General features: G+C 28.8%; 2 protein-coding genes across 4 annotated transcripts; one reads left to right on the top strand and one right to left on the bottom strand.

Annotated features, from left to right (window-relative positions):
- Positions 1-119: 119 nt before the first annotated feature.
- LOC118066829 (uncharacterized) lies at positions 120-10467 on the bottom strand. 3 transcript variants are annotated; one of them, XM_035083174.1, is made up of 9 exons: positions 10253-10467; positions 9291-9437; positions 9036-9164; positions 5636-8812; positions 5176-5550; positions 2633-5083; positions 2194-2311; positions 1775-2091; positions 120-647 (listed from the first exon to the last, which is right to left on the bottom strand). In XM_035083174.1, the coding sequence occupies exons 2-9, from the start codon at positions 9295-9297 to the stop codon at positions 589-591; spliced, it is 6633 nt and encodes a 2210-aa protein (XP_034939065.1). In that variant the 5' UTR covers positions 9298-9437; positions 10253-10467; the 3' UTR covers positions 120-588. The 3 variants fall into 3 exon arrangements, with proteins under 3 accessions (XP_034939065.1, XP_034939067.1, XP_034939066.1); XM_035083176.1 differs by lacking the exon at positions 10253-10467 and adding an exon at positions 10200-10216; XM_035083175.1 differs by lacking the exon at positions 10253-10467 and adding an exon at positions 9550-9569.
- An 811-nt stretch (positions 10468-11278) lies between these two features.
- On the top strand, positions 11279-14133 carry LOC118066823 (putative RNA-binding protein EEED8.10). Its single transcript, XM_035083164.1, has 5 exons — positions 11279-12007; positions 12086-12168; positions 12241-12368; positions 12435-12706; positions 12779-14133. The coding sequence occupies exons 1-5, from the start codon at positions 11941-11943 to the stop codon at positions 13951-13953; spliced, it is 1725 nt and encodes a 574-aa protein (XP_034939055.1). The 5' UTR covers positions 11279-11940; the 3' UTR covers positions 13954-14133.
- Positions 14134-14548: the final 415 nt, after the last annotated feature.

The following is a 14548-nucleotide window of genomic DNA, read 5'->3' on the forward strand; positions in this document are numbered from 1 at the left end:
TTGTTTGTTGTTTTCTTTTTTAATCTTTAAAAAATGACTCATTCGTCTAAATTTATAATTAATAGTTAATAATTATTGTTACAGACTATTGTACAAATTATTTTCAATAAAAATGAAATATTCAATAATTCGGTAATATTAAACTGTTAATCGGGATAGTTTAGTTACTCAGTTTATGTACAAAATTTATAAAGATATAGTATTAATTTATTTATTAATCAAATAATAATTTAATTTGATTAAATCTAAGTAACTAAACTGTCAAAGATAATCAGAAATAAAATAAATGATCGATAATTAGAACAATTTGATTAATTGTGAGCTTAAAGCTCATTTATTGGTATGCATTAAATGCATTGATATTAAATTGAGGATGAGATCATGAATAACGAGTATGTATTTTACTTCTGATACCTCTGAAAACTGACAGAGCATTTTAATTGTGCGCTATTTAACGTGTATAGGATTTGTCGGGTGGGATCCAGTCATATGGTAATCTAATGACCGGTAACTTTAGACAAATAACCACATAATGAGGGCCTTGACGAGCAACGTTAGCTAATCACTGTCAAGGTCACTTCCCGAAGGTCATTTATTTTCTCGAGATATCCTTCTTCGTTTAGCCTGTTCAGCTGTCTCGGTTGTCACTAAAACAAGTATCTCACTGTACTCTTTTTCAATTTTAATCAATTATTAATTAATTATTTAACTACTTTTTTTTTTACTAATCAATGTAAAGGCACTAGCGGATTTAATGGTAAACTTTTAAATGTTTAAGAATAAAATTGAAAACTTTTAATTGGAATTTTTAATCAGGTTGATTTTTTTCCTTTAATTCAAATCTACTCATTCTACTATTATTATTATTATTATTATTATTATTTTTATTATTTTTATTGTAATATTAATTAATATAATAAATTCAAATCACTAATGAATACATGCAATACTTTATATGAATAAATAGAAAATAAATTCTTATCTTTTATAAAATTGAAATTTATTAATAACTATGATTGAATTTGAGTATAATGTTTACAATTAAAAATTGTACTTGATTGAAATGTATATTTGTAGGATTTCAATGCTATACAGTTTATTTTTGCAATTATGTATAATAGAATTAATGTTTCATATAAATAGTATTTTTTAAAAATAAATATAATTTATAAACTATTTTGTTTATATTTAATATTTATATATATTTATAACCATAAAGTATAAATAATGTTTTATAATTATAAAGGCCATCTATTTTATTAAAAATATTTATTTACAATTTCCAAGATTCTTATTTAGGTACAAATATTGTATGATTAATTTTGTTATTTAATTATCAAATAAAAGGATCAAAACAAAACTGAAAATAAATCTTACCTTAAACAAAAAATATATTTTTATATATATATATATTTTTTTTTCTATATACATAATTAATTTTATTTTCACGATCATGTTTTTATAAATTGAATTTTTATTAATGTCAAATTTTGACGATCATTATAAAAACACATTTTTATTCAAATAATTTCAAAACATTAAATCACAAAGTGCAATAATAATTTATTAATTTTTATTTATTATGTACAATATTTTATTGCACAATTTACATAATTAACGATATATATGTTATATCATATCATAATTATATAATGACCGTCATTGATAATATAAATATATATATTCAGTTATAAATTGCTAATGCCTTTACCTTAAATTTAACAAAGATATATATTCTTGAGAAATTACTTGTTGATTAATTTTAGTTACTCACCAGTACCACTTCGAGTTTTTCTTCTATTAACATCTTCCAAAGATCGTGAGGCACCTCTTGTATTACTTGCAGGCGTAGTGAGGGGCGAAACTGCACTTTGTCTTACAGATCTTCGAGTAGTTACTTCACCAACAGATTCATTACTGGATACAGATGTACCTCGTAGTCTTTCTTTACCCACAGATAATGAATTTACATTTCCAGGTTGCTTTGTCGTTAATAATCTACTCTCCCTTTGTACTCGACTATTTACATTAAAATTTGACACATTGCTCGAATGTAATTGGCCTCCAGTGACAGGAGTATTCAAAGTTGTTCTGTAAAATTATAAATTTGATTAATTAATATTTTATAATTATTTTAAAATGATTCAATAAAATTGCAAGAAAATATAATTTTATATAAAAACTAAATTTTACTTTGGATCTTTTAGTTTGGGCGAAGCTGTTGATTCTTCAGCTAAGCGGATACGTCCTTTACCAGAAATTTCAATAAGAGGTTCATCATCTGATGATTCTACATCAACTAGAATTGGACCTATAATAAATAAATATACTATTAAAAATTGTCCTGTATTATATTGAAATATAAATATATATATTAAGATAATTAACATATTTCTGATAATGTAATAATTTGTTTACGAAACTAAATAATTTATAAATGCAATTTTTTTTATATTAAATCTTACTTTTTGATAAGAGAAACATTGTTGCCACAGTAAATAATATTTATAGATTTATTTTTTAATAAGACAGCATTGATAGTATTTTTGTAATTTCTTTTTTTGTCAAATACTATTTAATAAAAATATTTATTTATTATTATTCAATGTAATAATAGTTAAAGAATAGGCACCTTTCTTGCCTTTGGCCAATATGTTAAATCCTTTCTTCGATTGTTCATCCTTACTATGCATTTGTTTTTTTATATGACTACTTTCTTCCACACCCATGCATGCTTTAATTAGTTCAGCTGCATTTTCGGAACATTTTCGTTTTCCTGGCCTAGGTTGTGTCTCTTCAGCAGTCCCAGAAGCCACAGAACTTTCACTCTCTTGTCTTTTTCTTTTTCCAACTTTTAATCCAGCTCCAGTGTTAGGAGATAATTTTGATAGACCCAATTTCGGACTGGCTTTTGCGAAAGGCGATATACTTCGTCGTTCTTCAACTCTTGCAGGTCCTGTTGCACCATGAGGGCTGCTTTTCGGTGTTTTTATAATATCCGGACTATTAAGTTTTTGTGAACGTGTGCGTAGAGATCGCTTTTCACTATTATCATTAGGGATCTCAATAAGCAATTGTTCAAGTAATGATTTTGGTGGTCGTTTAACATAATCCTCTGAATTTATTGGATTCAGTCTTTCCACAAAATGTTCTTCGTTCTCTTCGATACAAATCACATCTTGACGTCCCTCTAATTCTTGCTTTCTTCTTCTTTTTCTTTTCATGTGATCAATTTCAGTTGATTCTACTTCAATATTTTGCGCTGCAGGACTTGGCGTATCATCTCGCTGGAGAACAACAGGATTTGAATATGTATATAGAGGTGGTGTTATTCTAATAGGTTGTGGATCATCACCTAACGGTGATGGTAAACTCTCTGTTTCAATTTTCTTTGATTCTTCTATTTTTTGCCCTATTGATGTATCTTTTTTAGTTATAAGTCGTTGTACAACTTGAGTTTTTGATTCAACCTCTACTTTCGATGGCGATTCTACCTTACTCGGTAACGATATACTATCCAGTTGCCTTGTATCATCCAGTTCAACTTCAACTTTAATTTCAAGATTTTTTTCAGCATTAAGTGTTTCATTAACGTTAATATCAGAAAGTAATTCTGATTTAGTTTCAGTTAAAATTGGACTTTCAAGCCTCGGAATTTTTTTCATTTCTGAATCTTCTTTTTTCTTTGCCGTTACATTATTATTTTGATAAACATCATCTTCTTTATTTTGCGAAGGCATATGTTCATTACTAACTATAGAATTATTTTTGACTATTTCTTCATTTATGTTATCATGTGTAACCTCGATTGTCTTTTCACTGTTTTCAGTACAATTTTTTTCAATAATTGAGTCAATAACTCGTGACGGAGTACATTGCAATAAACGATCATCACCAATGTCATTATTAGTTTCAGAAGTAGTAACAATATTCATTGCAAGTGGACTTGGGGGATTAACTTTATTTTCAGGATTATTAACATTTTCAATATTTGCAGATAGTCTATCATTATGATCAATAGTCGTAGAATTCAATACAACAGATTGTTCACTCATCACATTGGAATCACCAGGTTCACTATGATTAGTTTCTTGTTTCAATTGGTTATCAAGATAATTCGCAACAGATATAGGACTCAAAGTCTTTGGATCACGGGATTTTAAAACTTGCGAATTTGAACACATATCATTACTGTTAGTGGAGGAAGGCACGTTCTTATCAATGGTAGAAGTTGGTTCATTTTGAATTGGATTTTTTGATCCAACAGAACTTTGACCAGTTGATTGATCATTTGACACTGGTCTATGAAGAGGAGATTCACCTTGATTAGGTGATTTTTCGGAGAGCGCATCCATCGACTCAATACCAGAATCTTCACCAGCAGTTCCACTGTTACCTACGTTTCCCACCCTCTCAGTATTAGTGTCAATTATTCCAATCGGTAGAACAGCATTGTCTGGTAGCTTTGGTTTTGCTTTAGTCTCTCTTTCCACCATAACAATTGTAGTTTCAGTTATTGGAAGATTTTGCTGTTGTTGTTTATTTATAGATAAATCAGAATTTGATGACCTCAAAACTGATTCAGTAGTACAAACTGTTAAATTTTGTACTGGAGTTTTTAATAAACTTATTTTATGTTCAATTTTTGCTGGTGTAACAGCAGTTCTTTCTGTAAATTTGATCATATTATTTTGCGTTATCTTTTTATGACTCAAATGATCTATTTTATGTTTATTTAACGTTACGGGAGACTCATTTTTCATTAAAGTATGATTTTTTACTTTTTGAAGTACACTCTGATTTTTTACATTCATAGCATCATTTTTTATCTCCATTTCTCCTTTACTTTTCCCTGGAACCATTTTATTCCCTAACTGCACTGTTTTTACTGTCATTTCATATTGTCCAGAAGGTTTTCCATCACGTTTATTTATTGAGTGAGTAGAACTCGATAATGGTAAATTCATACTTTTTGTTACTGAAGTATTGCTATCAAATGAAGTGTTTGAAGTTAACTTTGACATTCCAGAAACATTGATAGAAGTATCTGAAGATGTATGAATAACTTCTGTATTATGAGATTCTAGAAACAAAAGAAAAAATATTTATAATTAAAAATTACTCATTTTTATATAAAGCAAAAACAAATGAAAAAAATTAATCTTAAATAATTACCAATTGTATGAAAGTCTTTTTCTTCAATTAAACTCAAACGTCTTCTTTTTTCTTGATTAATAAGTTCTTTTTTAATTCCATTAACTTCAGAAACTTTGGAAGTAACATCATTTATAATATTCCCCTTTTCAACTACAGATCTGTTAACATCACTGTCACTTGTCCTTCTAATTTCTCCAACTTTCTTAACTGTTCCAGCATCATTAGCAGGTACTTCAGTCTTCTTAACTGACTGTCCAGTTTCACCTTTGTATGCAAGTTTTTTCCATTTAGTTTGATTGTCTAAAATTCTGCCACCTGACAATAAATTTTGTTCCCTATGTGGACCTTCATTCGTATCTATTTTTTTTCTTGAATCTCTTCTTTTTGTTTTTCCTATAAAAATAAAAAAAAAATTATTATTATTATAATAATAATTCATAGAATAAAAAAAAATAATTTTAATTAATTATTTAATTACCTCCACCAATTTTATGTTCATTCGTATGTTTTTGGATTTCAACATCAGTTTGACTTTTATTTAGCACTTGAGAATTCGAAGATTGAGAGATGATTGTTTTATGCTTCAGAGGTGAAGGTATCCTGCTATTTAATGGAATATCATCAACATCATTGCTTTTGCTAGAACTTGGTTTATTACCAGTACTTTGTAATCGTGGTGAAGAATCAACAATACTATCTTGTTTTTGTATGTTGGGCTTCGTTACAATGGTTGTAAGTGAATTATTTATTTTGGTAATTGTAGTAGCAGTATTAACGGTTGTAGAATTAATTAAAGGCAACTTCGTATTAGAAGCACTTCCAATAATCATATTTAAAGATTTTTTTTGCAATAATTTATTGCCATCAGTTGATTCCTTAATTTTTTTTAATTTTCCCCGTCTTTTGATATTTGCTGCATCATCTTCTTCTCTTAGAGACTTCTTTTCCTTTTTACGGATCTGTACAACTGATGCATTTCTACCTCGTAATGAAATATGGAGAGGAGGAACTTTAGGTTCATCACCACTTCCTCCAGAATTAGTAGCTATACCCGTAAATATTTTATTAACAGACTTATCAGCTTTCCTTATTGGTGGAGTGTTAACAAAAGAGACATCGACTTTATAAGCTGGTGTCACTGGTTCTGATTTCTCTAATTTCAATCTTAATTTAATTTTTTCTCCTGGCATTGGACTATCTCTCGCCGATTTTACTCTTCCATGTTTTAAACTTCCTTCACTACCGGTTGACTTACCAGTAGCTTCAGAATCTGATTGATCTGTATTTGTAGTCGTATCATTTTTACGTGAAATATTACTATCTCCATCATCATCCGAAAAAATAGAATTCGAGCGGTCATTGGATGGAGAAGGAAAAGAAAAAAAGTCATCTTGATTATCAACAGCACTTTCTGGTTCAGAATCTGAGCTTTCACTTGGCATTGGTTCTAAATGGCCAGTTAAAGGATTAATTAAAAACTGTCTTATTTTTCCAGTTGATGTATACTCTGGTTCAGGTTCTGTGATATTTTCATTAACTGTGGTTGATTCGGATAATTCTTGAACATTTAAATTAGTATTTGTATTTGTATTAGCGGTAGTTGTGGTTGGGGTAGTAACATGATTTACACGTGTAACACCCTGTGAAAAGGCACCTAGAGCTGGAGTCTGACTTATAAGCGATGCCAGACGTTGCGTAGAATTAACTTGAGCACCCTGTGAAATGGAACAATTCTGTGGATTCCAAGTGGTCCCATTGGCGCTTGTGGTTGCAGTTGTAGAATAATTTCTACTAAGAATATTTTGACTTTGACCATAACGAAAATCATTTGTTGCACTAGTATTAACATTTATAGTTTTCAATTGATTATGATGCAACTGTTGTTGAACATTTAAAGTTTGTCCTTGTTGTTGTTGATGTTGTGTTGTCACTTGAGTTGTCATCGTAGTTGTTGTCGACTGTTTTGGATAAGGTGGTGGAGTCGATTGTCGTGGATTATTATGTAAATATCCAAGGCGTTGCTGAGCAATATTTATTCCTACCTGTTGCTGTTGCTGCTGTTGTTGAATGATTTGTTGTTGAGAAATTATCTGAGGATTACTTATTGGGACGGACTGGAGAGTCGAAGTATTTTGTGACTGAATTATTTGCTGAGAAACTGTATTTCCTGATTGTTGCATTATTTGACCTTGATTACTTACAATATTTTGTTGAACTATAATTTGCTGTTGCTGTTGTTGAAGAAGTAATTGCTGTCTTTGCTGATGGGAAGTTCTAACTTGTTGTCCATTTATCGGATTTCTTACAGTTACTTGATTATGGACTATTTGATTTGGCCGGTACGCTATTTCCTGCCTTATAGGGAATTTTTGTTGGATTTGTACTTGAGTATGTACCGTCTGATTTTGTTGGGAAATTTGATTAGCCACTGGTACCTGGTGACTTTGAGGTGCTGGCATTGATGTACTAACATTTTGTTGTGATAACGTTAATGGTTGATTAACATTGACCGTAGCAAAAGCTGAAGGCCCAGTATTTTGAACAAGATTACTAACAGTACTAGCTGAACCACCAATTAAATCTTCAGGTCTTAACGAATCAAGATTAGGTGGTGATTCACTCGTGATTGGTATTTCTTTCCTACGTACTGTTGGTTTCTTTGTAGGTTTCATACGATTTAACGCAGAATCAACAACAGTAGGTGGTTGCACTTTTTGTCCCGATATCACATGATTTGAATGTGATGCTCCATCATTTTGAAGTAAATTTACCAAAAGGGGACTGGAAAGAGCAACTTGATTGCTATTAGAAGTTCCAGCAAGATTACTGGAGGTACTGGACGTTGAAGGAATTGCCTTATATTGACTAACAACTTGATTAGGTGGAATATTTGATTGAGTTGTATGACCAGGTGTCAATCCGTGAGATGGTGTTAAAGCCTCTTGAGCAGGATAAGGTGGTGGTGGTTGAGTATGATGCTTAAACGATGTAGTTTTTATTGTAATACTTTGTGACTCTCTATTATGAATTGCTTGTGCTGCATGAGTCATACTTGCAAAAGGGAATGGTCCATTGTAATTATTTCGAGGTGATACATTTGAATTATTTGTTGATTGATTGCCAACAATATTACTGCTACCACTAGATGACTGAACGGATTTCGTAAGAAATGCTGGAATTGGATCACAGTCTGTAGGTGCAACTACGTTCGGTGATCGAAATTGTGGTGTCTTTTCACATGATCCTTCAGCTCCAAGTAATTGAGCTACATCACGAATCGTCGATGAAATATTACTAGAATTACTAGGGCCAGGTGTCGATGTCAAAACATCACTACTACTACTACCACTACTACTATTACTACAACTTGACGATACTCCAACATTTATGTCACTTCGAGACTTATTTTCTTCTTGTGATCCTCCTGAATGTAAAACAATTTCTTGAGTTTCTTCACCAAATCTGCTGGCTATTCTCAAAGATATCACTTGATCCCCTTCCACTTGAACAGATAAAATACCAAGCTGTGTAAGCGTTGGTGATCCTTCGTTTGCTAACTCACGAAGACGTAGAGCTGCTTCTCTAGGTATTGAAAATGTTACTCTTACGGAATTCCATGGTTCAACTTTATTTACTTTTAATTCTTCGCCTTTTTCTGGAAATAATAATAATCATAATTAAAAATAATTGTTTACCAATTGATCAAACATTTAGATATCAAAACTTAACAAATATAACAATTTATATTTTCTTCATTACAATTTTTAAAATGTAATACAATATAAAAAAAATAATTATTACCAATAATAATTAAAATATTGTAATCAAGAAAATTACTTAATAAATAATAATTTATTAAAAAAATTTCTTTTCAATACCTTTAGATAGCAAACACTTTAAACGATCAACAATGATTTTGAATTTACTTGGAAACTCAGGATCTGTTAAATCACCTTTACAGGTCACCACTGTCTCTATCAAATCACCATCACTATCTGCCGCCATGACTGTAAAAACAATTATTCACAAAATTAAATATAACATAGAAAAAATAATAACAAAAAATTTCAATTTATATAGAAGAATAAGTTTACTAATAAAAAAAAGTAATTAAAGAGATTAATATACTTTACCAATCATTAATTACATTACTACCCAAAGAGCCTGATAAGGTCTCAGGGTATAAAAAGTGTCTTTTGCCTGGTAAAGTACTTGTTCACAGAGAACAAGCCGACAGATCTAAACTTCACGCCAGGTCGTGGAATTAATTTATGTATTGCCTGTAACAAATTAATAACATTAGAAAATGAAGAATAGTAAATAAGATGAATATTTAATCAATAATAATTAATAATAATATTAATATTTAAATATATTTTTTAAATGTTTTACCGTAAAATTGTAAATGCGAAATAAATAATGATGTAGCAAATACAAACAATTAAATAAAATGATATAAACACAAATATATAACATTAGGTTATAATTTAATGGCAATTGTGGTTTATTATCACATCAATTAATACAAATGGAAATTAAATATTTCAAAATAACGAAGATCACAGGAGGCTCAGTAATATTATCTCCGAGATAAAATGAATAAATATAAATTTGAATGTAATTCAAATAATTAGCAAATAATTATTGAAAACTTTTGGAATACAGAAAAGCGGCTTAGTTTTAGAGAAATTGAAAATAGGTTATAAAATAAATCATATATCTAAAGTGATTAGTAAGTCATCACGGAATATATTGTTAATAAATTTTTGATGAAAATATTCACTAATGAATGAAATTTTCTAAAGATTTAAGTATAAATAAGACATCTAGACCATTGGAGATCGAGGGGGCCACCATTTTGTACGTCGGGGGAGGCGAACATGAAGTGGACTCAAGCATGCTCATGATAGCACCGTCAACCGCACATAAATTTTATGTTTTTTTCATCGAAAATGTTAATTACAACACAAGCTAAAACACATAACTATATAATGATAACAATAAAGAATATGTTACTGAGTATTGTATGATACAATTTTTACACTGATATAGGGTGCTTTGATACCGTATGAATACAGAATGATTTTAACGTTACCCCATTTCTTTCCAATTTCGTGTGGGATTAATCGCTCACAGATCTCATTAAATCACAGAACCTTTCAATTTATATTAACCAATAATAACTAAGTAGGATAATTAATCCATCCACTGGACACGGTGTGTCGTATAAATCACACAAATACTCGTCATAATCGGCAATATAAAGGGACAAGTCATAAAACGCCATGAACAATAACAAGGAGCCGCCATTTGCAATGCAACCAACTGACATGCGCCAATCAATGGCGCGGAGCATTATGGGTACATAACAACTAACGACATCTTTTTTATTATAAATCTTACGTCCATTAACTTAACCTCTTAATTTTACTATTTTTTTATATTATACTTTTATTTCAACATAAGTGTCATAATTATACAATTTTCATGACTTTTCTTAATATTTTATATATAATTTAATGACTTAAATTAGAATTCCGTTATTATCACTACTTATTTATCAATAGAATGTTCATTTAGGAGCTGACTGTAATAAACCAGCTTCCCTCATAATCTGCAGATGTTTTTCGGGATCGTAATAGCTAAAAAAATTATTGATATTATAAGAAAAACAAAAGTATGAGTATTCAATCAATAAAAAAATTTAAGATTGTATACTTCATAAATTTTTCATAAGCTCGTTTTCGTGGATCCATGTAAAAAACTTTCCAAGCCAGACCACTTGCAAGACTACATGCTACTGCTAGTCCAATATGAATTTTGAGTTTTCTTGCATAAAGACCTCGCATCAAAGGTTTAGCTAGTTGTTTTTCAGACATCTGTGAAATAAATTTAACATAAAAATTATCTACATGATTATCTTTTTAAATTAACAATAAATTACTAAAATAAACAGAAATACTTGAGTAGGCAATGTCTGTTTTACTAAAATATATAGATTGTAGAATCACAATCTTAGTAGATAGTTTAAGTATTACGTAATTATTGTCTTATCTACAGTAAAACATTAAAAATATGTCAAAGTAATGCAAATATGTAGATAATTTTATTTTACCTTTATTAGTATTGTTTAAATATTCTTGAATTATCGAAATAAATACAGCATTCAAACTCTACAAAATTTTTACCTGATTGATAGACAATACATATGTATACATAAAAACAGAAAACACCAATTGTCTAGATGTTCAATGGTCTAACATTTCGGGATTAAATTTAGCCATTTTAAAAGTACATGTTTACCAACCGATAGTTGTCGCTGCTTATAATTGACTAATTCAACGCATGCGTGAATACAAAAATGAAGATAAAATTCAAAAATTAATTCCTACCGCTAAGTTTTGATATAAATTTATTAATAATACTGAAATTATATTTATATTGACAATGCCTTTCTCAAATTTATCACAGTTATCGCTCTTCAAAAATAATTTGCCATTAAACAATCATGATTTAGGAGAAATTTAAAATTTTATCACAAATTCACCACAGTCTGTCATGTTTAAGCATGAATTCTGACATCTCAGTACCAGAGACTCTCTCTTCACAGTATTTTTGATAGCACCTTTATGTACTATACATATATACACGTATAAAACTGTAGTTTTACTGCTCAATTGTTATAAATTTCCCTTTTAATCAGTAGAAACTTAATTTTTAATTGAAATAATTATATAATTATTACTACTAATTCACCAGAAATTGTTATAATTTTTGGTAATTATGGATTCTGTTGATCTTGACAACTTGTTCAAAACAATGGAAGTAGTACCCTATCTAATGCAACAGGGTAAATTATATTTTTAATATCAAATTTGGTTACTAACATAATTAATAATTTATTGAATAAAATTTTTTCTTTATATAGAAAGAGAATTACGTGATCCATCACCAATTAATGAAGACGGAGTTCCTATCAGAAAACTCTTTGTTAGCAATTTGGCAGATCGCGTAAGATTTATTTATTAGTAAGTTAAAGTTCATCAAAATTAGATCTATTAATAATGATTTATGATTATTTAGACAACAACTCGAGATTTAGAAGAATTATTTTCGGTTTTTGGAAAAATCGACAGTTGTTACCTTAAACGAACTCATGGAAAAAGTAGTTTTGGTTTTATAACTTACAGTGATGCTGAAAGTGCTGTCGAGTAAGTAAATGAATTATTTAAAATAAATACTTTTTGTTTATTTATTAACGGAAAAAAATGTTGTAGAGCTAGAAAAGCTGCCTATTATAGTACAATCCACTTACACCGTCGTATTCTTAAAGTCTTATCAGCCGACCCATGGCATCAACCTGATAGTATTGAAAATAAAAAACGATTCTTAGTTTTAAAAAAGAATAATTTGGATAATTCAAAAAGTGATGAAGAATTGTCTGAACCAATTACGAATCTCGATTCTCCTATCAATGTCTTAAATGATGATTGCTTAGTTAAAATATTTTTATACCTTCCAATTGCTGATAGAGTACGTATGGAAAGAGGTAAGTAAATTTATCTATTAACTGTCTCATTTTAACAACCATATGATTTATTTTATATTTGTACCATAATAGTATGCAAACGATGGCAAATTCTCAGTCAAGAGTCTTGGAGAGCAGTGAAAAGATTAGATTTGGAAACAAAAACTTGGGGATTGGCTTCGAAGTACAGTTTTCCATTAGTAAATACAAATACACTTAGAAAAGTTTTAATTCGATGTGGACAATATTTAACACATTTAAATTTATCAAAATCACCTCATATTTTAAGCTCAAGTACAATAACAATTGTCGGTAAATTTTGTCCGAAATTACAATTTATAGATATTACTGCATTAGAATTATCACCATCTGGAATTAATTCTTTAATGACAAACTGTTTGAATATTAAAAAATTTGTAATGAAGTCACTGTCTGGTCCTTGCGAGAAAGCTTTATCAGATTTTTTCTCTCTTAATACAAATTTAAGACATCTTGGTATCGAAGGAGACCATCATATTACCGGCAAATGTCTAAAATACTTACATGAAAATAAAATAGAAGAACTTCATTTTAAACGTTGTAATTCACTTTTATCAACTTATTTAAATGATGCTATTGAAAGATTTATTAATTTACAATCTCTTACAATAAATTCATGTACTTGCATCACGGATGAAACACTACAAGTAATAGGAAAAAATAAACTCATCAAAAATTTAGAATTTAGTGCAATCTATCCATTGATATCAGTACATGTAATGTATCCTATAGCAGATCTGGTCAATTTACAATGGTTAAATCTTCAGAGAAATTATGCCGTTACTGATGATTTATTAATCAGAATTTCTATGCATTGTAAACAATTAAATTTTTTAGATATAAGTTTTTGTGATAATATATCTAATATAGGTATAAGTAGTTTAGTTTCTTTATTAAAATTAGAAACACTCAAAATGATTTGTTTGGATAAAGTGACTGATGAAGCGCTTACAGATCTACGGGGTTTAAAACAACTCGAATGCCAAAGATGTACTAAAATTGAAGATACTGGGATAATGAATTTTATTCGAATTGCCAATAACTTAGAATTTCTTAATGTTTCTAAATGTTCAATTTCAAATTTAACATTAGAGACTGCTGTCACTGTAACTAAACGACGAACTAATAACAAAATTCTTAAAATTATTATAGGAGAAACTAATACAAATGTATCAAACTTGTCAGAAGTATCGCCATTGTTACAAATTGTTAATGTTTATATTGGTTAATTATATGTGTATGTTAAAATTTTTTATTTTTTATAATAGATTGTCAATAATTTTGTGTGTGATGTTATGAAATGTAATGTATAGTATGCTATTTATTTAATTGTGTCTTTTTTGTTGAATTTTCGGTACTATCTGACACTAAAAAAATTCATATAAAGAAAATAAATGAATTACATGAGTATTTTCTAATCAATTTGTATCATTGTATATTTTATTATATAATATACTGTCAGATAAACTTGAAAAAATTTATTCTAACAATGAATTTATAATAATTTTTTAATTTTTACAATAATTAAGTATTTAAATTTTATATTTAAAGTCAATTTTTTGATTCATATAATAATAAAAGAAATCAGAAATTTTGTAATAAACGTAATCTGATTTAATATACTAATCAATAATTAATGATGCACAATATCAAACATTTAATAACTATATTTGAATTTTTATAAATGATAAATTAATTATGGATACATATTTATAAGAGAATAAAAAACCATCATTAATAGCCTTGAAAAATAAAATATAAAAAATGAATTCTTGAGCGTTTGACGCTTTACTACATAATTTAACTAACAGTCAACGCTTATTT

The sequence above is a fragment of the Chelonus insularis genome, unplaced genomic scaffold, assembly GCF_013357705.1.
Source record: "Chelonus insularis isolate UGA/USDA-ARS -01 unplaced genomic scaffold, ASM1335770v1 contig_355_pilon, whole genome shotgun sequence".
In the NCBI taxonomy this organism is placed as follows: Eukaryota; Metazoa; Arthropoda; class Insecta; order Hymenoptera; family Braconidae; genus Chelonus; species Chelonus insularis.

What these genes read in the sequence shown, in the direction of transcription:
- LOC118066829 (XM_035083174.1), bottom strand. An exon ending in AAAGTGTTTGCTATCTAAAG is followed by an intron (nt 8,813 to 9,035) that starts GTATTGAAAAGA and finishes TATTATTTCCAG; the next exon opens with AAAAAGGCGAAGAATTAAAA. An exon ending in AAAAACTCGAAGTGGTACTG is followed by an intron (nt 648 to 1,774) that starts GTGAGTAACTAA and finishes TACTTGTTTTAG; the next exon opens with TGACAACCGAGACAGCTGAA.
- LOC118066823 (XM_035083164.1), top strand. Translation starts at nt 11,941, where the DNA reads ATGGATTCTGTTGATCTTGACAACTTGTTCAAAACAATGGAAGTAGTA. An exon ending in GATGCTGAAAGTGCTGTCGA is followed by an intron (nt 12,369 to 12,434) that starts GTAAGTAAATGA and finishes AAAATGTTGTAG; the next exon opens with AGCTAGAAAAGCTGCCTATT. An exon ending in TAGAGTACGTATGGAAAGAG is followed by an intron (nt 12,707 to 12,778) that starts GTAAGTAAATTT and finishes GTACCATAATAG; the next exon opens with TATGCAAACGATGGCAAATT.